The sequence below is a fragment of the Chiroxiphia lanceolata genome, chromosome 19, assembly GCF_009829145.1.
Source record: "Chiroxiphia lanceolata isolate bChiLan1 chromosome 19, bChiLan1.pri, whole genome shotgun sequence".
Classification (NCBI taxonomy): Eukaryota; Metazoa; Chordata; class Aves; order Passeriformes; family Pipridae; genus Chiroxiphia; species Chiroxiphia lanceolata.
Window position 1 is genome coordinate 4215339 of NC_045655.1, and position 22843 is coordinate 4238181.

A 22843-nucleotide genomic window follows, 5' to 3' on the forward strand; every position below is an offset into this window, starting at 1 on the left:
AAAAGTGCTGGAAGCTTCCAAGAGCTGTTGAACAGGAGCAAGGAGCAGGTGTATTTTGGAATAAAAGCCAAGTGAGACCCTGAGATGAGCTCAGTTGCTTAGGACATGGTTCTAATAACCCTGAGGTCATGGGCTTGATGCCTGGAGGGGCCATTCACTTCAGAGCTGGACTCGACGATCCTGGTGGGTCCCTTCCAACTCAGAATATTCTGTGATTCTTCGATCTTCTTTTCAGGTAGAAGCATATCTGCTGCTGTAGCCTGGTAAAGGAGCCCCAAAATCAGTTACGGGTCCCTTACTTTGTGACCCCACAGGTGTTGTGTTTGGGTCTGTTTTGCTCTGTGGTAAGTCATTGCTCTGGGAGCCTTTGAAGAAGCACAGAGGGTTCCAGCCTCTACAAGCCAGTTGTGTGCTCTGCTTCCTGGAGATGTCTACAGGGTTTGTCCTCAGCAAGTGCTTTGTGTTTTGCAGTATACATAGATAGGCAAATATTTCTAGTCACAGAATTATGGAATGGTTTGGGTTGGGAGGGACCTTAAAGATCATCATATGAAATAAAAAAAGGACTAATGATACTAAGATGCCTGACTCACCAAATGCCATAATTTTGTAGCTGCAACTTCTTTTGACTGATTTTAGTTTTCAATTTGTGTTACTATACTAGTGACAATAAAACAGCTCCTTAAAAATTTGGGAGCCCTTTTCTGGTGTTATTGTTATTTGGTCTGTTAATCTCCTTGACAAAGCATCACCATCCCATCATTCCCAAACTCACACTCCAGTATTATTGTCATGATTCATTTCTTAAATATGGCAAAAGCAAAGACAGGGAGTAAGAGATGCCTCCTGGCATCTGCTTTTCTAGCCAGCAGTGAGCCTTTGTGGGGCTAATTGAAAGCTCATTTCACAACCTGCCTGAACTCTGTTTCCTTTACAATAATTGGTGAAATTTCTGAGCTTTCAAGCATTCAGGAAATTCTTGGGAACACTCCCTTCCCTTCTGTATTCCCACAGAGAGCAGTGCCCACCAGAAGAGCTTCTCATCCTAATGGGGAGGGAGCAGGAGCTACATGTGAGCTGTAGCTGGTTCCCTTTTGCTGGTGGTTTTCAGCTCTTGTGCAGTGCAGATACACAGAGAGGGTTGTTAAATGTGAAGCCAGGGGCACATGGGAGGTACGTCCTGGGCTGTAGCTTGGGAATTTATTCCTGTTGTCATTGCCAAGATGCAGACCCAAGGTGCTGGTTTGTGTGCAGGGCTGGTATAATAATTGAAAGTTTACCTGAAGTAATGGAGCATCTCTCATCTCCTTGCTCCTTATGAAGCCAAGACTTTTGCTTTTGCAGCCACCAATCTAAGCCTCTGGGAACAGTGACAGACTGAACTGATTGTAGTGAGCAGCCACATTTCCAGTGAGGCCACAACTGAAGGACAACTGCCTGGCTTGGGTGCTGTGAAGGGCAAATTTGAGTGAGTGCCTCTGTTCTCAGTTGTCTTCAAAGGGAAGGTGGGTGCTCACCATAGACAACTTTCTACTCCTACCCTCAGGGCTGGGAGTTGCTCAGTAGCAGGAAACCAGGGGCGGTTTTAGTGTGAAGTCAACATCAAGATACACCTCTCTGTCACATTCATTGGAATAGAAAAGCAAAAGCAGCATCCTGCTGGCTTCTTTTAGTAGAGAGCTGATGTAGCTGAAAGGCAACAGGCCAGCTTGGGGCATCAGCCCTTCCCTCAGGTCTTTAACTCATCAATCAGATTGTAGAGAGCAACTAAAGAGACCTTTGAAAATGTTGTGGATGTTCTGTCTCCCCTCTGCATCCCTCTGTCTGCTGCTCCTCCCGTGCTTCCCTGCCCAGACCGGTACGTACGATGCAGATGCTTTTCCAGTTCAGTGTTTTCCTTCCTCTTTCTTCCTTCATTATGTTCAATCCCCCTCCCACTTTAGTCTATTTTCTCAAACAGCTTCCTGCCAGATTGACTATTAGCGAAAGCAGGTGGAACTTTGGGGGGGAAAAAAAAATCTCTGAAATTAAAAAAGGAACTTGTAGAAAAAAAAAAAAGAAAAATTGTTATGATCTTAAGTTTTCTACAAAGCAATCATTCTCTGTAGGAATGTTGTTTTCCCAGTAATTTCAGATCAACTGTATCTGTATTTTTAAGGATGATGGGGGAGCCCACTACTGACAGAAATGAATATTTATATTTACTAGGGGCATTTTTATTGAAGGTGGAATAAAGCCTTACCAGAAATATCCACTGCTGAATGTTGCTGTGGTTATTAAGACTACAAGCTGGAGGCACACTTAGGGTAAACAGTGTGAATCTCTGAGGTGAACAGGTTGAGGAAAAAAAAAGTCTCCAAACAGTCACTCCTTTTTTTCCCCATCACCATTGACAATGGAAAGGATGGTGACTTGAGAAAAGCATATTATCCATAAATCAGTGTATCTGAAAGGAAGGTGCATTGAAACTGGTGAGAATATTCTTTAGTTAGTGGTTATTTAGGAGTCAATGCTGATTTCTGCAAATATAATTTAACTCTTGAACTTCTACCTTGATCTTTGGAGAATATGAGTAATGGGCTGCATCTGCTTGTCATTAACTTTGTGAGGTCTTAGGTCAAGGAAAAGTTTAAACTGGGTCAGTTTGGAAGCACTGATTTTTAGGTTGATGGACTTTCCTTTCCTGATGGTAAAGGCTGAGTGCTCTGCACTTCTCCAGCCTTATCCATCACCCTATTTCTCTGCTGCTTTGGGAGATAATTGCTTGTGACTCCTGGGTTGCCTTAATTCCTTCTCTAAGTGTTGTAGGAGGAACATGCCCACATCTGGTCGGGTGGAGTGACTTGCTGTATCTATATTTCAACAATCCACACTTTCTGTGTTTGAATTCTATGTTTGTTCCCTTATTAAATTAAATTGTCCTAAGTATGTAGGGATCCTTAACTGGCTTCTCAACACTGAACAATTCAACCTTTTCTAAACTGTGTTTGTCCTAGACATGTAGTAGTCTCTATTTATTTTTTCTTCCCTTGCTTCTGGTGTAATTTCTTTTTGGTGTTTCCCATTTGAGCCCTCTGTTTCTTGCTATTCATTACACAAATATTTACTGTTCACTTTCTTTTGATCCTGAGGTAATTAGAGAACTCTAAGATGTCTCATTATACATTTTGGTACCTTTGTTTCTTACTATAGATTGGAGTTACACCCTCTGCAGTCCTCTTCCCAAGAGGCTGTATTATCCAGTTTCCTGGTGTTGCTAAATGCTTCTTTCTTTAAAAAGAAAAAAAAAAAAAAAGGTGTATTTTCACTCCATTCTCTGTCATTTTTTTTCTTACCTTTGAATTCCAGATTTAGACCCTCAAACAGCTCCAACTGTCAGGCTGAGTTCAGTGAAGCTTGTATTTTGAGAACTAATAGGATCATTCTGAGAATCTGAACCGAGCAAACTAAATTTTTTTGCATGAGTGACAGAAGACACTTTTTTGCCAAGGCCCTTTAAGCTTTGGGAAGGTGCTGAGTTGAACAGTTCAATGGGCATGAAAGGCACTACAGGGTTCAGGGCAGCCAAGAGATGACATACACAGCCTAGCAAGACTAAGGTCCAGCCCTACAGAGCAGTTCTGATGACGGGAGTTGTTGGTTCTGAAAGCTACTTTGATATTAAAAGATCAATAAGAACTCTGGTATTACCATCTCAATTGCATTTCTTATCTTTAGGTGGAGAAAATGAACAGTCAACAGACGTTCTCAGTGTTTGGGAAGGAGACTCCATCAGCATAACTTGCTCAATCAGTGGTTTAGGAGAGCACGTGGGAATGCACTTGAAAAGTAGCAGAAAGACAGTCAATATGATATATTTTTCCAAGGACAACCCTCCAAATATCTCTCCTGATTTGGCTGGTCGCACCGAGTGTTCAAGGGAAGGAAGGAATTACAGGACAACTTTGCACAATGTACAGGAATCTGACTCCAGTATCTACCTATGCATTGAGTATGTAACAGTCAATGGCCATCACAAAATACTGGATGGGAAGAGAACCATAGTAGTGGTGAAAGGTATTGCAATTCCACCCTTTATGTCATGAATTGTTAAATACAGATCTGTATTTTAAATCAAAGATTGGAAGCAAGCACAATGGGAGGGAGAGTCTGACAGAACTGTACTCGTGTCTGCTCAGGGGATGAACAGATTTGAAGGAAAGTGTGGGTCTGGTCCCTGAAATACTGAAGAAAGAACATTAGATAGTACACTACCAAAAAAACCCCATCCACCCTAGAACATCAATTTGTGATTTAATTCTATCTACAGGTGTTCACCTATTAGTCACAAGTAGCTGCAGTAGTTTGGAAACAGTGATGACCTAGAGCTCTTTTTCCAAAAAAATCTGTGAAATCTTTATAAATAACTAGCAGAGCAATGAGTCTTTTTTTTTTTTTTTAATAGCAGTTTTTGCAAATCTCTTTTTTTTTTTTTTTTTTTTTTTTACTATTTCATCTTAAATGACATATTGGTAATTACTGGGAGCTGGTTGGGCATGAGTGGGTACAGGCTTTTTTGTGTTCTTAATAGTTGATGAATGGGCACAAGTGCTCCCTTTGGCAGATTTTTGTGGTTGGGGGAACAATTTTTCTGCCTTTATTTTCTTTTGCATTAGAAGAGGGTTTGAGTCCCCACTGTTTTTTGGCAGCTTATTCCTCTATGTACCCATCCTTCTGATGAGACCGTCTAATGAGAAATATCTTTACCAAAATTTAGAGTTTTCTTCCTTTCCTGTCCCCAAGGCACATGAAATCTAATTGATTGCTGGGTCAGCAATTGTAATTTATATCCATGAGAATATATCCATTTTCTTCCTTAGGCTTCTCTTTTCAAACTTCTTGGCTCTGTTTTCTCAAATGAATTCCATCTTGTTTATTGTACACTGTTTCTTCAAATTATTTTGTAAGTTACTTTATCTCTCTTTTTGATTCTGATCCTCTTCTCTAAAATGCTTGCCACTTTCCTTTGACAAACATGATACATTGTCTTCATTCCCTCACCCACATTAATGATAATTTTAAAAGGAACAAGACCTGTCCTCAGAGGAACTCAGTGGAATGTCTTCCCAGCTGGACAGCAAACCATTAATAATTACTTTTTGAACATAATTTTCAACATTGATGGGACTCACATTGTATGAGTTGATCCAGACCAGTATTCCCCAGATCTTCCTATGTCTTCATCTCACTGGAGAAAGCAGCCAATGATCCATGTCCAAGGACATGCTGATGAGGCTGATCCTTAGAAGGGATCAGTATATGTATTTTTTAGGTAGGTACTGACCCTTTACAACCAGGTAAACCTGTTGGTCAGTCCTAATTTCAGATCCTGAGGCAGGAAAATACGCCAGGGTGTACTAAAATATATCCTCCTTCTCAAGGCACGTGTAAAGGTAGCCTGTTAAAAAATTAGTTTAATCTAAATTTCCGCGGTCTGTTCTTTCTGTCTGTGACCTCTGCATTTGCTCCCTAGTTAAAATGCACGTGATAATTATGTGATAGCCATTAATCTCTCTTGTTTTTAGCTACAACTGGTGGGGCTTTGAAGCAGTCACCACTCTATGCCAGCCCTCAGCAAGGCCAGTCTGTCAGCATCACCTGTGTGATGAACAGCTCACGTGGGGACGAAGGGATCTACTTGCTCAGGACTCATGTGCAACCTGAAAGTGTTCTGCATGTGTCAAATCAGAGTGCTACAAGGATCCTACCTGCCTTTGCTGAGCGCTTGGAGTATTCAAGGGAAGGGAAGCAAATAGTGATAACTCTGCACAACCTGCAGGAGAACGACAGTGATAACTATGTCTGTGCTGAGGAGGTGAAATATGTAAAAAACACCCGTCTCCTCTCAGCAAGTGGCACCATGGTGCTGGTTAAAGGTATGTTCCTCCTGCTTGTTTAATTATAGCTAACTATAGGCATGTTGTAATGCAAAAGGTGGGCAAGAAGCTTGCAGAAATCTAGTGAGGACAGGTAAAGCACTAATCCCTGGGTAGAGTTCATCCAGTACCTGGGAGAGTTTGGAGAGTGGGCTCAGCCTCATCAGTGTCCTGTTATGCTTGGAGACAGAAACAGGCACTGTGTTTCTACCTGCCTTGTACAACCAACCAGAGGGCATTTCAGAGGAGAAAACTTGCTATAATCCTGCATCTTAAAAGAATTTAAAAAGATCAAAATAAGATAACAAACATTTCAGTGTATGCGTGAACAATCTGTCAGTTTTAGGATGTGAATAAGTATTTTTAGCAGCAGTTCTTTGATCTTAATGTGACATCAATGTCTTTTAGAAACAATTCCCGATAGCAAGTCTTTCTGTTTAAAAATAGGTCACACTGGGGAGCACAGAACAAGTCCTCAGGCATGGACTTCAAGCCCCACAGACCATTATTACACACTGAGCACTGTGTGTGCTCCAAAGAGGGGTTTTATTTTTCTGCAGGATGGTGCTGTCACCATTTGCTAACCTGAAGACAGAAATATAGTGCTTGATTTTGGTCTTACTGGTGCAGTTCAACCCTGGGCACTGGGCTTTGCTGAGGTCTTTGTAAAATAAGGTTCACAAAGGCCCTAAGAGCTGCCCAGGATCTCCCTGCAGTCTGCAAAGACGGTTGTGGTCTCATTCTGTGCTGCCACCCAAAACGGGGGTGACAGCTCAGCAAAGTGAGCTGGGGAGAATGACAGCAGCACATCAGAGCAGCAGGGTGATTATGTTATTCAGATATGGATCAGCTGAGGTTTTAGAGAGCTGGAACCCTTTCCACCAGCACTGTTCTGCTCAGGGGAGTGCGGCAAATCACAGAACCCTCCTGCTTCTGTCTGTACTGCTCACAAGTTGGCTGTTAGACAATTCCTTCTGAGCCCTCAGAATAAAGCATTTTCTCTTCCCATCACGAGCGTGTGGTCCTACTTCTGCTCAGTGGTGTGGCAGCTTTTGCCTTTGTAGAGTGCTCCTTGCTGACCCTTCACATGCCACCTGCAGTCATCACCAGCCTCTGGAAGAGCCCAGGGGATGTCACTGAGAATACTGATGGAATGACAAATGGGGCTGTGTAGCTGTTGATATCTGATTTTTTTTCTTGACCTGTAAACAATTTTTTTCAGAATAAAAAGAAAATTCTACCTCTTAATAATAATACTAATAGTACTAATAATAATAATATAATTTTAGATGCAGAAGGGGAGCAGGCATACTCCCAGAAGGCATGCAGTGATAGTTCCTGGGTCATCTATTCTCTCCTCATCGTGGTGGCACTACTGTTTTGTGCACTGGTGTGCTGCACCTTGTACCATGTCAATGTAAGTATGCTCTCACCATGCCAAAGCAAAACTGTGTCCAGGTTGAGCAAATTATTTATAAACAGTGGCTGAGTGAAGCAAACTTTTGATAAACCTTAGGAATTGTGGCTTTCTATTGTTTCCTATTTGCCTTTGTTTAATGTCTCCCAGCTGTAGACTCTTGCAGTAAACACAGTGTTTTATGTTTCTGTAACTCTTTGTAAATGAGGTATTGTTTGCCTTTTGATAACAAACCTCAAGTGAGCCACATGGTCAACAACACAGACATGTGTTGTATGTACCTCCCTGGACAAAGCACCTCAAAGTCCTTTATTTAAAAACTTCATGTGAATTGGGACTGGAGCTGTACATAGTAACCTTGTAAGAGATGTGAGGGAATGTTTGGAGAGGGACACAAGGGCAAAAAAAAGTCATAAATAGCCTGATGTCTGAAAGTAGCACTAGGAGAAAAATTTTGCCCCGTTCTAGAAAAAAAAATCCTAGTTTTTTTTTCCTTTACTGGGATTATTTATATTCATATACTGCAGAAAGTGCCCAGAAATTATTTGCCTCTGATAGATTCTTCTGCTCCATAAAGATTACTGAAAATTAATAGTGTATGATTCACAGGCTCCTGTCTTGTCCCTCCACATGTGGCTTCAGCACTGCTAAAAACCAGCAGTGCAACATCATTCTGCCAAAGCTCAGTGGCCCTGTGGGAACTGGTCTCTCATGTCACCAGTAGCAGACTAAGAATGAGCCTTATTTCTGTAGGAGCTGCAGTTACATCCAACTCCTGAAGGAACTTGTGGTGAAATTGCGTCAAACTGACAATAGAAAGTTAAATAAATAGGTTGAAAATTTCCACTTGGTCCTCTAAAACCCCACTGTGTTGTGAAAGGAATTTTTAAAGTACGTTTCCTCTTCCAAGAGATAGATTCCTAAAGATGTAGATGCACTCCTAAGATGAAAATTGACTCCTTTGGTGGGGTCCTTTTCCAGGTTCTGTTCTGAATGGCTGTTTTCCTTGGTTTGCAGATAAAGAAATACTTCCAAAAACCCCCTCCAAATGTAGTTTATGAAGATATGTCTTACAGTTCTAGACGGAACACACTGGTCAGAACCAACACCTACTCCAGGGGCAGTGAAGCTTAAGCTGGGACCATCAACATCAACTTTACAGCTCTCTGAGAGCTGCTTCAACAATCTGATGCAGTAGTTGAACTGAAAGTGCTGTCACCCACCTTTTTCAGTGGAAAGAAAAAACTAATTTCCAAAGCTTTTTTCTGCTTTTTACATTTCTTTTTTTTTTTGGTAATGTATAGAAAATATAGCAAAATGCAGGCACCCTGTACATGTGTCTGCAGTTCAGAATGAAAAGCAGGATTTTTGGACTGTGCATTTGGCTGGATGCATCATATGGGCTCGTTTCTTTGATAAATAACCCTTTCAGGGAAGGTGGGATGGATGGAGAGATCTGGTTCTGAGCTTTGGTAAGTGCTCAGAAGAGTCTGTTCAATAACTTGTACTGGATCCACTTATGCAAGGATTACAGTTCTCTCATGAATCCTTGTGGGTCTGCCCAGGAGCTCAGGGAGCTAAAACTACTCAAAAGTTACAGCAGGGAAATGTGTTCTGAGCTGAGGAGACTTCAGAAATGTGGCAGGGTGCATCACAGGTGAAGTGCTGGATATTTGTGGGCTTACCAAGGTCACAACAGTCCCATGAAAATGCAATCAAGTCTAGATTTTAACTTACTGCCTTTTGTCAGAGATACCGGCATGACTGGTGTGGGTCTTGACATGGTTGACAAGCAAAGTGACCAGACTTGGGGCATGGTGGCTTCTTGGGACAGCAGAAATGTTTGTGATGTACTGGTGATGTCTCCAACTCCATATGTCTTAGGGCCACCCAGCAGAATACATTTCTCCAGGTCAGTGACTCCACACCTTCCAACACGAGGTGAAATAATCTGGGATACAGCCAGTGCCTGCATTCCAGTGTGGGTGTGGGTGGGTCTGATCTAAAAATCCTTCTTATCAAAGAAGGAATTTATCAAAACTCGCATCAATCAAGTGGAAGCTAGATTTGGTTAGAACAAATCTCAAGATTTGGTTTAGTAACAGCTTAGAACAGGTCTCTCCAGGGAGCTCAGCTGAGGGTGTTTGGGTTTGCAGAGCTGGGGCTGCTGGGGAAAGTCAACAATGCCCAGAGGAATGTCGAGTTGCTCTGTTACAGGGCAGGATTGATGGGGTTGGTCTGTGGTTTCTGAGAACAGGCTGAGGGTGGAGTTTTTCTCTATTGATGTGTTTGTTTATTTTTTTGAGGGATTAGCATCAGTTTGCCAGTGATGAGTGAGTAGCTGGAGCAGAGCCAGGCACGGGGGATCCTTCCTATCCAGAGCTGAGCTCTGCCAAGATCCCAGTTTGCCAATCCAGTCCTGCCCCTCAGGAGAGCCCATTTCCCTCCAGATATTACTCATGAAATGCTGTCCACCAGACCTGAGGGGGAAATCTGCTCACTGGGGTGGCTGGAGTGGGAATGGGTTCACTTTGTGAACAAAGAGGTGCCATCTTCACATGGCCATACCTGAATAAAATTGTTTTTGTGATGTACAGTTGCTTGATATTTTTATACCTATATTAAAAACTATGTCATGTATCTTGCAAATAAATGCTGGTTATTGAATGGACTGTTTCTTTCAGTGTTTTGCTGTTTGGTTTGGTTGGTTTGTTTGTTTGTTTTAAATGAGGATTCAAAGGCTTCCTGCACAGTACAGTATAAATTGCTCCTAACAGCACCACAATAAACAACATAATAGGTATTTTCCACTTTAATCACACAACCTACATGTGGGGTTTTTCTTTTTAAAACTAATCAACAAAGAAAATACCAAGGAACACTACAGACAGTGAATATTCCATGAGTCTGAGAATGCTGTTCCAACACTTCTTGAACTCTGGTGGGCTTGGTGCTGTGACCAATTCTGACTTTGTCCCTGGGCAAGCCCAGCTCAGGGGTGGGTGAAGAGCTGGGGAAGAACTAACAAATTGGGTGCCAATCCAGGAACCAAAGTGCTCATAATCCTGTAGTCGATCACTTTTCATTTCATTTTTGGAAAAAGATGCAGGTTTAGTAGAAAAGGGTAAAACCTCTGAGAGGCAACACACAGAGGTTCACAATGAGCAAAGTGACATTCAGGATCAGCTTTCTGTAGCAACACCACTGTGCAAACACGACCACAATTGTGAAATAAAAAAACAAGCTGTGAAAGGAAACAGTAGTGGAGGTGGTTTCTTTGGCTTGGTGTAAATAAATTTAAAAAAAGAAGTAACACCTCACTGAGGAAAATGACACAAAGTGAGATGTGTGATGGACTGTAAGTGTGCAGGGGTAGACAATCAGCACCACAATTAACCCAAGCAGTGGTGAATGAACTGCTGGGGAAATTAGCTCGAGTGCCAAGGTAAGGGTTGGGTGTTTGGCTGCTCAAGAGGGTCAGAGAGGGCTGAAGATGCAGTGTGGTCTCAGGGCTTCCCTGCAAAGCAGCCAGACTGAAATTTTCATGCCCAGAGCTGCAAACAGAATTGCTCTGGGTTTATTGTGTTGCTTTTGCTGTTTTTCTGTTTCCTGTCCCTGCACTCAAGAGGGAAATAAAGTCATTTCCAAGGAGAGGTGGGAAGTGCAGGGTAAGGCTCTGAGGCTGGGAGAGGACCCACAGTGATGAGAATGGTATTGGGGTATTAATGAGGTCCCCACCCCATTAATGGGATAAATGACAGGAATTGCATCTGGGAGCAAAGCAGCCTCAGATGGGGAGCAGAGCTGCAGCTCCAGTATCAGAGTTTATGGAACAGGGATGGAGCAAGACAAGGCAGCTGGGCAAGGACAGTGTGTCAGAAGCAGGGAAAACCTAACTGGCAAGGTATGAGTCATGTGTGAAGTGATTCAGGGGCCAGGTCTGGATGGAGTGGCCTGGGCTGAGTGCTTGGGAAAGGGAGGGCTCATCAGAAAACTGGAGAAATCAGCCAGCACATGTAGATTAGTGCTGAGGGAGCCCATAGAATCAGGGAAATTTAACTGAGGAAAGCATTTTAACCTCTTGACTAAGGTGTGTCTGACAAGGATGAGCCTGAACTCAGGTGCCAGGGAGGCTGATAAGCCAAGCTGACCCACAAAACATTTTGCAGGAGGGTGGTATAACGAATAGAAGTAGGTTCTCCTCTTGAGGCTTGTGATATATCATAGGAATGTTTCCAGTGACTATCCTGCAAACCAATGTTTGTGGCAGTTGTGAATGCCACCTGATGTGTGTCTGAAGCCTTTGCTGGGCATTGTCTGGAATCAGTTCCTCCCACCTGTCTGTTGCTGATTGCTGCTTGTGACCATTCTTCCACCCAATAACTCCTGCAGGAGACATTCTGTTAATATAATCTGGAGGACATAACCAAAAGATGTCCAGCACTGCTGGTTCTGGTGAAGACAAGCCACTGACTGGTGATTTCTCATGGTCTCTGTGTTAGTAAAGAAACTGTTTCCATTCCCAGCATGCAAGCTTTTGCAAGCACTTGTTTTCCAAAACATTTAGTTTCTTTTTGAATGTTTTGTAACACTCAACTTGCAATATCATATTAGCAGTCAGCTCACAGTCAAGCTGAAAACGTGCAGGGTTTTTTTCTGGTAGTTCACAGATTTGGTTTTCTCACAGTTTAGAGCTCTGAGGTGCTGAAAATGTCTTGTTGGTGCCATTTCTTTAATCTGACATATTTGGTTAATATGTTTGCTTCTGCACTAGTAAGTGAATTCTTTTACTGCTTGACATTTAAATGTAACAGTATTTATGTTGTTTTGCATGGTTATTAGCACTATTTCAAATCCTTCACTAACAAGTGGACACTGGCTATGTTCAACATGCAAGAAATCTTCCAAATTCCATTTAAAGTCTTAACAGGTTTTAATTTACTTCTAAGTAAATCACTGATAACAGATTACTGCTCTTAATTCTTGTATAGCCAGAGCTATATAGTGTATATAATAGTCTCAGAGAGAGACTATATAATAGTCTCACATAATTTTTTCATTTAAGAAATTGAAATAGAACAACCAGCCTAAATATTGACCAGAGGGAATGAATCACTTTGTCCTAACATTAAAATTTTAAAGTGTTGTCATCATCTTTCTCATACAAGTAGATTATCTGTTCAGCTTGAGGATGGGAGGTGACTGCACTCAGTACAAATAGCTGCTAGTAGGGCTGAATGAACTCTCTGGATGGTGCTAATTCCTGTGTATCTACTTCACAAAAACAATTATTTTGCTTTTGGGTGGTATTTGACTGCAACAACTGATTGACAGATGTCTGAAGCTCTCCCCAGAGAACATGCCCATCTCCCCAGAGAAGATTTCCACCTGAGATATTAGAAATGATCTGCTACACCCTTATGCTTCTGACTGTAATGGGAATGATATCTAAACATTGCAGATGCCAAGTGGAAGCTGCTCCCTCTTTCCTTCTGTGAATGAGTATGGATAATTAGTAACTCTGGGAAAGCCTTTAAGCTCATTCCTCTTAGCAGTTCATGACACCCTGAGACCTTTGGTCCATCTTCTCTTAACACAGTGGGAAGCTGCCCAGAATCACAGAATCACTAAGATTAGAGAAGACCCCCAAGAACATCGAGTCCAACTCTTAACCCATCACCACTAAACCGTGTCCCCAAGTGCCACGTCCACATGGCTTTTGAACATTCCCAGGAATAACGTGTGTTTCTTCAAGGAATCTGGCCGAGCTCTGGGGCTCAGGAGCCAGTTCTGCATCCACAATTCTGATAAGGTGTGGAGGGCTAAATTACAGTCTTTTCTCATACAAGTTGTAAAAGCTTATTCTGGGGCTTCCTGTACAAGTAACGCTTTACCAATGTAAAAAATAATTTCATCCTCAGATGGCAGAATTTTTTAGTCTGCTCTGATATGACAGGAAAAAAAAAAAGAGAGCTTTGTGTTCTGGGGTCTCTTTCTCTACGTGTATTGCCTTACAACTCTGAGACAAGTCTTTTGAGAAACCACTAAGACCAGTTCATGCTTGTGGTTTGCATCTGCATTGTTATCTCTAACCAGAGACACAATTTGACAGCGAGGTTCTGGGTGAGTGACATTTAAGGTATATAGAGATGGCATTTTGCTCAAATGTCCCTGATTTCTGAGAAATAAGATTATTTTAAAAACTCTGTAACATCCCTGTGAATTTCTCTGTTACTCTCTCATGCACTGTAATGCTCATATTGGAAGCTTTTGCAGAGAGTCTCCTGAAAGTGATGGCAGTCAGTGACTAAACTCTAACAGCTTTTGGACTCAAAACTCTTTCCTTCATAAAAAACCCCCAAACAGTTTAAGGTTTCGGAAAAGAAAAGCGTACACACTGCAGGTAAAGAAACTACAGTTCCTAATGACTGTCCAGGCTAAAATTAAAAACAGGCCTTCCACAGAGAGCACACGCAGAGAGCCGTGTGCTCCCTCCTTGCAAAGGTTGTTTTGTAAATAAAGATTTTGTATGCAGAAATAGACAATTATATTTCTGTCTTAGCCAAAACAGGAAATAGAGGAGAGTTCCTAACAGGTTTACAGCTCACAGAGAAACTCAAATGAACAGCCCGAACTGAGGTTTTGCAACTTTTAGATTTGTTCAGGATTAGGTGAACCAGGAGGGATCCATCACTGAAAGGACAACTGTTGTCCTCCTGGTTCTTTTGTTAGTAAATCCCACTGTGATGGTCATGGTGAGTTTCCAAATTGTCTGAGTGTGCTCAGCTGGAGGCAGAGATGGGCTCTGCTTCCAGTGCTCTTTATTCCATGGCAAGCCCTGATGCTCAGACCTGAGGGCACCACTTAGGCAGAGCAAAAAGACAGGCAGAAATAATCATAATAAAAATAAATACATTCATTTACAAGATGCTTTCTGCCTCTTGCTCCTCTTAGGCTGCTCTCGTGTCTCAAGAAAAACAATTGTGGTTTTGTGGTGAAGACAGTGAGGTCCGGCTGCTGCAGGGGGCTCAGGGTGTTACCTGTGTTTTTGTGTAGAGCAGCTGCAGAGGGGCTGCTCTGTGGTCTGCCCCGTCCCCATCCTGAGAGAGGGACTTGTGATCACGTTCTGGCAGGAGCCTGTGGCTCCTGAGTGCTGGGCAGGGCTGTGGCACCACTGCTGCAGAACATCAGCCCACCAAACACAGCCCTGTCCTTCCCTGAGCTGTCACTGCTCAGTGCCTGCAGTCCCTCACTGTCCCTGTGCCCCTCACTATCCCTCTGTCCCTTGGTGTCCCTCACTATCCCTGTGTCCCTTGGTGTCCCTCACTATCCTTGTGTCCCTCACTGTTCCTGCGTCTCTTGGTGTCCCTGTGTCCCTCACTGTCCCTGTGTTCCTCACTGTCCCTGTGTCCCTTGGTGTCCCTGCATTCCTCACTGTGCTTGTGTCCCTCTGTCCCTGTGTCCCTCACTGTCCCTCTCCCACACTGTGCTCTGTGTCACAGCCACCCGTGGCCATTTGTTGACTGGGTGGGGCCAGGTCCTTGCTGGCCCCAGACCAGCAGAGTGGTTTGGTGCCAGCATGTCAGGCACAGTGGTCAGACACGATGTCTGTTCATCCTGTGAACACATGGATGTGCCTCACAGGCTTTCCATGGCCACGCTCAGCTCCCAGAGCTCCTGCAGTCAGGGCAGAGCTGTAGCCCCACTGGCAATGGTTGGTATGTGAAAAGGGCTTGATCTGCTCCAACCATCATGTCTTCACTAATTAACTCCATCTTCTGCTTTTTCCAGTTTAAAGAAGAGAAGCTGAGGCACTGGGTAGCTGGTGCTCCTGGACCAAGGCCACTGAGTCAGGCAGTAAAGCAGTTTTCATTCCTGTGTATCACACAAGACCACCAACATAAACACATCCCTCATATTTTTATTCTGTTGTTATGTGGGATGAAATATAGGAGGGTAACAAGACAATCAAACCTGTTCAGTGATGAGCTGGCACCACTGTCATCACTTCACGTTTAAAGGGTTTGATTTTAAATCTTTGACCTCATCTACTTTCTAGCAAAAGGACATAAGAGAAAGTACCTCCTGATTTTACACCACACCTGCTTGGTTTTTTCAGCAGAATTTTTGGCATGTGCCAGTGGCACATAAGTGGCTGGTGACTGTAACATCTCTATCACCAAAAGACATGATCAAGTAGTGACATTGCTTTGTCAGTCACAAATGATACAAGCTGGGATTTTATCTTGTGATGTGGTTTATTTATCTCAAGTAGAACCTCTCTGACATTAGAATGGAGATTTGCCATGTGATATTTATGACCACTGACATACCCACTGAGCCTTTCAGCTCGCTCACTGTGTGACTTTATTTGGGCATCTCTACTTGTGCATCTCTCCTCTGTGTTGCTAATTCAAACATGAGCAGTAGTCAGGCTCTTGCAGCCCCAACTTCCTTCTGGCCTCAGATACTCTGCCCACACTTAGATCACTTTGGATATATTGTCGTGTTAGGGCTTGTTTGGGTATCTCAGATATCACAGTGTGGAGGCCATGGAGAAATACCAGCTAACAATGCTCAACTCCTGATGCAGCAGCACTGCCTTTCACAAGGGTTGGCGTCTGTGTAGATCCTGAATAAACCCACTGGCTCCTGGGATGCACTGAGCTCTGGTGTGCCCCAGCTCTGTTGTGATCAGTGCCTGAGCCTGCTGGGCTAAAGCCCTGTGCCTCAACTGCTCTGTGGGTGCACCCTGTGCCATGTGGAATCAGGAACTCCCAGCCTGGCAGGGACAAAGTGCAGACAGGGACCCACCAGTCTGGAGTATTAACAAAGAAGCTGAGTAAGAAATAGAGAATAGACAAGTATTTATGTGTTGGAGTGGTGGGGGTGTTGGCATTGTTTTTTGGTTTTTAGTATTTTATTTAACCATTATTTTAATTATTGAAAACTGCTGGATGGGAAAAATCACATTTCTACAAACATAGCTGGCTGTCTACTAGGTTCAGTGATGTTCAACAATTACACTTGAAGGTTTATAGGAAAAATAGGGATATTCACTACAGTACTGGGCACTTCAGGTGGGAACCCAAGACTCAAGAGACCAGTAATTTGAAATGGAAAATGTCTCCCACTACTCATTTCCTTAAAAGCTTCGCAATTTCTTTTGTGCAGCTACATTTGTGCATTGATCTGCTGTGGTTTCTGCCTGCCAGCCCTGGACTCCTCTTGCCCACAGTCTGTACCAGGCACCCTGAGCTGTGACATGACATCTGCTACTGAATTCCACCAGCTGGTAGTGGCCCAATTAGTTGACCATCCCAAGTTTCATGCTAAAATGCTCATATGACAGACATTCTTGGAATAGTTTTCAGCCTGAATCTAATGTGGAACAATGCATGGATTACTTGAATCTGCTTGGACAATACATTATCAGTCCTGAAATGTCCTTTGCTGGTTGAAAGGTTCCTTGCTGTTAACAGTAAGTTTTTCCTAGTAAATTTTAAGTGTCCTCAGCTGTATGTATATTCCTCTTTAAGTGACTCTAATTTCCTTACATTACACAGCTGGGTATAGAGGCCATTTCACATCAGCAGGAGGCAGGAAACTAATTCCCCATTTAAGGTTCCCTGTAGATTAGATGGCCAGGTAATGAGGTGCAGCTGAGACTTCCTCAGGCACTCAGGGAGTCATGATATAAAAGAGAGGAGCAGAAGAAGAGGAGGTTGGTTTGGCTGAGCCAGTATCCAGGATTTTTAGGTAAGTAATGTATTATTTTTGTTTCAGATAAAGCTGTATTGTAAAAGTTGTACAAACACATTATTTGGGTCTGTACTATTTTTTTCTTGGTTGTTTTTTGTATGTTCTTCTACCAATTACAGGTCCTAGGTCTAGGTTAGAAATACTGAGAAAAAACAGCTGGTTTTTTGTGTGCTTGAGGGAGGTGGTTGTGAAGCAGAACCTGGCGAGGAGGGGCATGAAGCACCACTGCTGTAGCCCAGTTGGGGCTTCCTCTCAGGAAAACAACCTGGCTCTGTGTGTTAAATGTGTGAAGCATGAGATCTGTGGGTAGGTATACAGTAAATTTTTGAAGCTGAGTTAATTGTGGTAATTGTCAATGCAAGGGTACACTAGAAAGAGTGGGAGAAGTTCATAGCTGCATCCCTGGGATGTGAAGGCAGGGAGTGAAGGTGTTACCCTGCTCTGGGGAAGGTGCAGTGTTTTTTGGAAGAAGGTGCTGTATATTTCTGTTGTCTCCAGCACATCCAACCTGGCTCTGAAAGGGCTTTGTGCTCACTTTGGAAGTGTTCTCAGCCAAGTCAGTGAGTGAGGGAGGTGCTGTTACAGCCTCTGCAGCTCCGCTGTGGCTTAGTTGCTGTCTTAGACACAGCGCCTTGCACCTTGAGGATCAGCTGCCATCTGCTCCCAGACACAGCACTTCTGTCTCTGGGTCTGCCCTTTGTCTAACAGGGTCTAAATCAAGCCCCCAGGATAACTGTATTCTTTTCATCTATACTGCAAGATTTTGGCCTAAAAGGCAGGGACATGCAGAGCCTGATGAACTTGACTCTGCATTGTCATGTGTTCCCTTAATATTTGTGCTGGCAAGGTATTTCCTCAGGAACAAGTTTAGTTTGTAACAACTGGAAGCTGCATTTCTATTCTTTGGTTTTTTTCCTCCCTGTTTTTGTGTTGTTACTTGTTTCCTTTGCATCAAAACAGGATATGTCTTCAAGAACCACAAGAACAATAAGTATAAGCTCTGAGATGTTTCAATTCACTACAACAGATTGTGGTTAAAGTTACTTTTAACACAGTCAAAAAGCCTGGCCAGTTGAGGAGAAAGGAAGAGGGAGGTTGTTACTCTGAGATTCTTTGCAACTGCAGGAAAAGGAAATACTAGAGTCTATTAGAAGGAAATCTGTAGTTTGTACTCTGTGGTCTGAAATGGTTTTACTTTTTGCTTTTTTTTATATCTGTGGAAGCATGTTTAAAAGACTTTAAATGGTGATTATTACAGTAGGAGTTGGCATCAATAATTAACAGGAAAACCTGTGATCACACAGTGGTGTTTAATGGTGTAATAGTGTAAAGGTTTTTATTACTACCTGTTCCTATGCTTGGATTCAGACACTACTTACCACACCTCTGGGCATCCCAATTAATGAGGGAGGGAACCCTTTGTCTTGCTAAAAATATGTCCTTTTAAGAGAATGGAAAAAGACACAGAATGCTCCTGAAGCATGGGAAGAGGCATCATGAAGGATGCTAAAGCAGAATAATGGGCTAGGGCCAGCAAAGAAGGTCAGAGATGTAGAGCTAGAAAGGATTTGCACAACTCTAGCACAAAAACCAATTTTCTGTGTGCAGGCCTAGCCCAGGAGTGAAGTGGTTGCCTGATCTGTTCCTCAAGATTCCTGCTGGGAGGCATCATTCATAGTCTGTGCTGGAGTTTGATTTCCTTGTAACTTGTCTGAGCTGATACTGAGCCGTGCTCAAAATGCAACCTGTCACCAGGAGTGTCAGATAAACCTGCTCTCTTTCTCTTGAGTGTTGTCAGCAGTGGGGTTTGGCCCCAGGTCAGGGATCTGGAGGTGCTGCTGCCCAAGGAGAGGGACTGCCAGTAAATCCTGTGTTGAGCTGATACAACAATACTCTCTCTTTCTGTGAGAGATTTTGTTGCTGTGCAATTTGTGTTTAATAAACTGCTTTAGGAGTGATGTTTTCTTAAGACAGAACATGTAAATGCATCGTGTGGAGAGGCTTGATAGGGGAACAGGGACAAGGGACAGACTGATCCACTCACCAGTAACATCACAGTGAGGAGGAGTCTGTGCCTTCTGGCTGGGAAAGGAAAACAGAAGCTGAGAGTTGTCAACAGAAGCTTTTGCATGTCAAAATCTCTTGATTTTAGGCTCTTAGGTAATGTCTCAAACTCTAGAGCTTTCTGCATATACACACAGACATGTGTGGGACTGAGGGTGCTCTCCACATTCCATGCTGAGACTATTCCTATCAAATATTCATCAGAGGAAGATTCTCATCTGTACATTTTGTATTATTCAGGCTCAGTGACTTTCATGTTGCCTACAGGACTTAGACACTGAGGATAAAACAGAAGCCTCTTTAGTTTTCTACACTTAGGATTTCTGCTTCATTAAAATTCTTTTGAAGATAAGTCCTAATGATAGATCTTTAGCTTTGGCTCTTCCTCCCAGGAAAAATAAGCTCATAGCTGAAAACAGATGAAGCCACTCCAGCAAAACCCCTACTGTCTCCCCATCAGCCATGGGGAGAGGATGCAGGTAGCTATATTTCTTTTCAATATTTGCCTTACCCCAAAAGGTCTGCATTTAACCCCAGTGTGGAATAGCTTCCACATATACACCCCAAGGATAAAAATATGGGAGTATTCACCTTTGAGTAAATCTTTAAGACACTTTAACAACACAGGCAATATTGTGAGCCAGTTTGAGCTGAGTTTTAAACTATGAGTATTCAGCACTTGTTTTTACATACACAATTTTGGTTTGATTTGTTGCAGTGCCTGATTTTTCAAAGGCTTCAAAGCACCTGACTGGCTACTTGAAGAGACCATGGGTGTTTCCCATCCTCTGCAAGGCCAGTGTGCAATTGGCTGCCATAAAACCTGGATTTAGGGACAGTCAATGGGTGGCCCCAAAATTAAGAAGATGACTGTACTTAGGGCACTGTGGGGGGAACTTATGGGTCCAGTTTATCAGCCTGGCCAGTTGAGGAGAGAGGAGGAGCAGGGTTGTTACTCTGAGGTTTGTTATAGCTGGAGGGAGAAGATATACCAGATACTGCTTCATGGAAATTGGTACTTAAAACTCTGTGAAGTGTTTTTTTGGGTCAAAATTACTTTTGGCACTTTATAAAAGACCATACAGAGTTCCTGAAGAGGATCACTCGCTAGCAGACAAACCAGGATGTTGGACATAGAGAGAAACAGCCACAGCATCCATATTTACAAAGGACTCTGAGTGTTGTTACCTCTTGTGCTCCCCTTTGTGGCACAAAGGAGACCAAGAGGCACCAGTGGGGCTGGAACAGTGTCTTTGGGTGACTCATGCACAGCTTCCTCTGGACTGAGTTGGGCAGAACCATTTCTGGCTTCTAGGGGAAGAAAAACCTGAAGCAGATAATTCTCTGATAGGAAACAGATGGATAATTAAATTATGCTATTTTCCAAGATCCCTTGCTATGAGGAATCTTGTCTGGGAAAGGCAGCAGGTTTGCTCTGTGGGCTCTCTGAGGAGCTTTGGGGTTGTTTCCTTAGTTCTTAGCAAAAAACTTTCTAACTTCATCTTCTTATGTTGGAGCCTGCTGCAATTACACCCCCCTGGGTTTGTATTATCAACTCTTACTTCAGTTTAGCAAACAGGTTAAAAAAATATGAGCAGGGCAAGTGCTTTAATGTTGGGTAGTTAGAGCAGGTTGGATGTTTCGATCTGAAGAAAATGAAAACTTAGGGCAATGCTCATTTTAAACCACAACCAGAAAGACAGCAGCTTGGTGACTTAAACTGCACACCTTCAAAACCTGCAGGAAAGCACCAGAGAGCCACAGAGCTGCTGAGCTTCAGTGTCATTGAACCCCCTTATCTGTTTACCCTATGTGTATATCTGGGAGGTGATGCTATGTGTATGCAGAAAGAGTTTATCCAGACCCTTCCCTTTCAGTTTTCTTCTTGTGGCAGCTTTTCTGGCACCAGGATCTCAGTAAGAAAGAGCAGTTCAATTCTCATAGCTGGGGTAAAAGAAACAAATCTTGAGCACACTGTGGTGCTCTTAATTTTTGAGCAACATTTCAAGTTGCTGCACTGAGAGCTGAAACCGAACTTCAGGTGCTTCTGTAAAAGGGTTCCTGCTGTGGAAGAGTTACAAAGGTTCCTTGTGCTTTTGCCTCTCTTGTTCTGTCAGCTGGAGGTGGGGACCAGCACACAGCTGCCTGTTGTGCCATGGGCCAAGGAGTGACTGGAAATAATCTTGACCTGGAATGATTTGTCAAACTTTCAAGAAATAGGTGAGAAGCGAGAGTTCAAAAAATGACTAAATGTGTAAGAATAACTCTGCTTTAGGCAGGCCTCATATTGCTGACCTTCAGTTGTTTTCAAGGGAGGAGGGCACCTCTGAGGCTGCTTCTAAAGCCACTTGGAGCAGCAGGATGCTGCCAGCACAAGATAAAGTGATAAATAAAAGGAGCTGGATGTGATTTCCTACAGAGGAAACCACAGCATCCCCTGCTACAGCCTGTTCTCCTCCCTGGACTGTAACAAACCACCAGGTCAGATGCCACTGCAGATACAAGTTTGGACTGGTGGATCCCAATCCATACAGTGAAGTCTCTTTTCCAATCACTGGCAGCAGAGCTGGGAGATCCCAGTACCACTGGCACGTGGAGAGAGGGATGAAAACATTGTAGCAGCTTCCAGTGGTTTAATTTCTATTAGGGCTTTCATGGAAGGGCTGCAGCATGCTTTACACTGAGCTTGGAAGACAGTGTTGTTAATTAAATAATTAGCTGTTTAAAATGTATTTATTAGGGCTTAACAGCCAGGCCACAGATATGCATCAATTACAGAGCCACATATCTGCAATAAATGTTTTTCACCCCATAATCAAATATGGCTTAATTAGGCAATGCTGGGAGAACAGTCATAATAAATAGAGCGGGTAAGAATTGCCTTTATAATTGAGATTTAATCAGCCAACTCTTGTATGTTCATTGAATAATTGATTATTCTACACATTTATCAAGGATTAAAAACTCAGTGGTAGATATGCAAATCCTGCTGTATTAAATACATCTGAAATTCTCAAATACCATTTAATTCATATTAACATCTTGATTAAATATACATGACAAACACACCGTAGATTTCCTGTCTGCAGTTGGCTATTTCATTGCTATTTATCACTTTCCCCCTCCCCCAGGTTAAATTGCTGGTGTGTTTGTGGCTTTGTAAGTGGTTGCAGGAGATGGACAGAAATGGGCCAGTGGGAAGTGAAAGGGGGAGGTGGCACCTTGTGCATTTCTGGAATGAGCAAGCTATCCTAGGTGGGACAGAGGGAAATGCTTTTACCCTGGCTGCAAGTGAGCAGACTAAACCAAAGTGGGCAGCCAAACACGTTGGAAGACGTGGTAATTCTACCTGAAGAGCTCCTATCATAGTTAGTGCCCAGAATTGTCCTGGGCAGGTGACAGACCAAGCTGATAGATTTTGGTAATAGTTTAACTGTTCACAGTGGCAGAGCACTGGTCACAGCAGACCTATGAGCATTTAATTTCTCTGCATTGATCCCTTCCTGCACTTGTTCTTCAGGCTGGGTGTTCTCATGCCAGGAGCAAGTGTCACTCGTGAAAAATCTCTCAGTGCTAGGCCAGCAAGGTTAATTAATTTCCATGTTATCTGACTTGTGCTTGCATGGAATCAGTGCTTTTTCACTGTTTGCAACTTGCAGACTCTTAAATATTTTCCGGTGAGACT

At 43.0% G+C, this 22843-nt stretch overlaps 1 protein-coding gene across 2 annotated transcripts; it reads left to right on the forward strand.

Annotated features, from left to right (window-relative positions):
• Positions 1-407: 407 nt before the first annotated feature.
• On the forward strand, positions 408-8666 carry CD7 (CD7 molecule). 2 transcript variants are annotated; one of them, XM_032706954.1, is made up of 5 exons: positions 408-1858; positions 3718-4056; positions 5565-5915; positions 7211-7332; positions 8350-8666. In XM_032706954.1, the coding sequence occupies exons 1-5, from the start codon at positions 1786-1788 to the stop codon at positions 8464-8466; spliced, it is 1002 nt and encodes a 333-aa protein (XP_032562845.1). In that variant the 5' UTR covers positions 408-1785; the 3' UTR covers positions 8467-8666. The 2 variants fall into 2 exon arrangements, with proteins under 2 accessions (XP_032562845.1, XP_032562846.1); XM_032706955.1 differs by lacking the exon at positions 3718-4056.
• Positions 8667-22843: the final 14177 nt, after the last annotated feature.

Excerpts from the sequence above, each read along its gene's own strand:
- CD7 (XM_032706954.1), top strand. The coding sequence starts at position 1,786 with ATGTTGTGGATGTTCTGTCTCCCCTCTGCATCCCTCTGTCTGCTGCTC. Across the intron at positions 5,916-7,210 it reads CACCATGGTGCTGGTTAAAG|AAGGGGAGCAGGCATACTCC; the intron begins GTATGTTCCTCC and ends TTTTAGATGCAG. Across the intron at positions 7,333-8,349 it reads GCACCTTGTACCATGTCAAT|ATAAAGAAATACTTCCAAAA; the intron begins GTAAGTATGCTC and ends CTTGGTTTGCAG.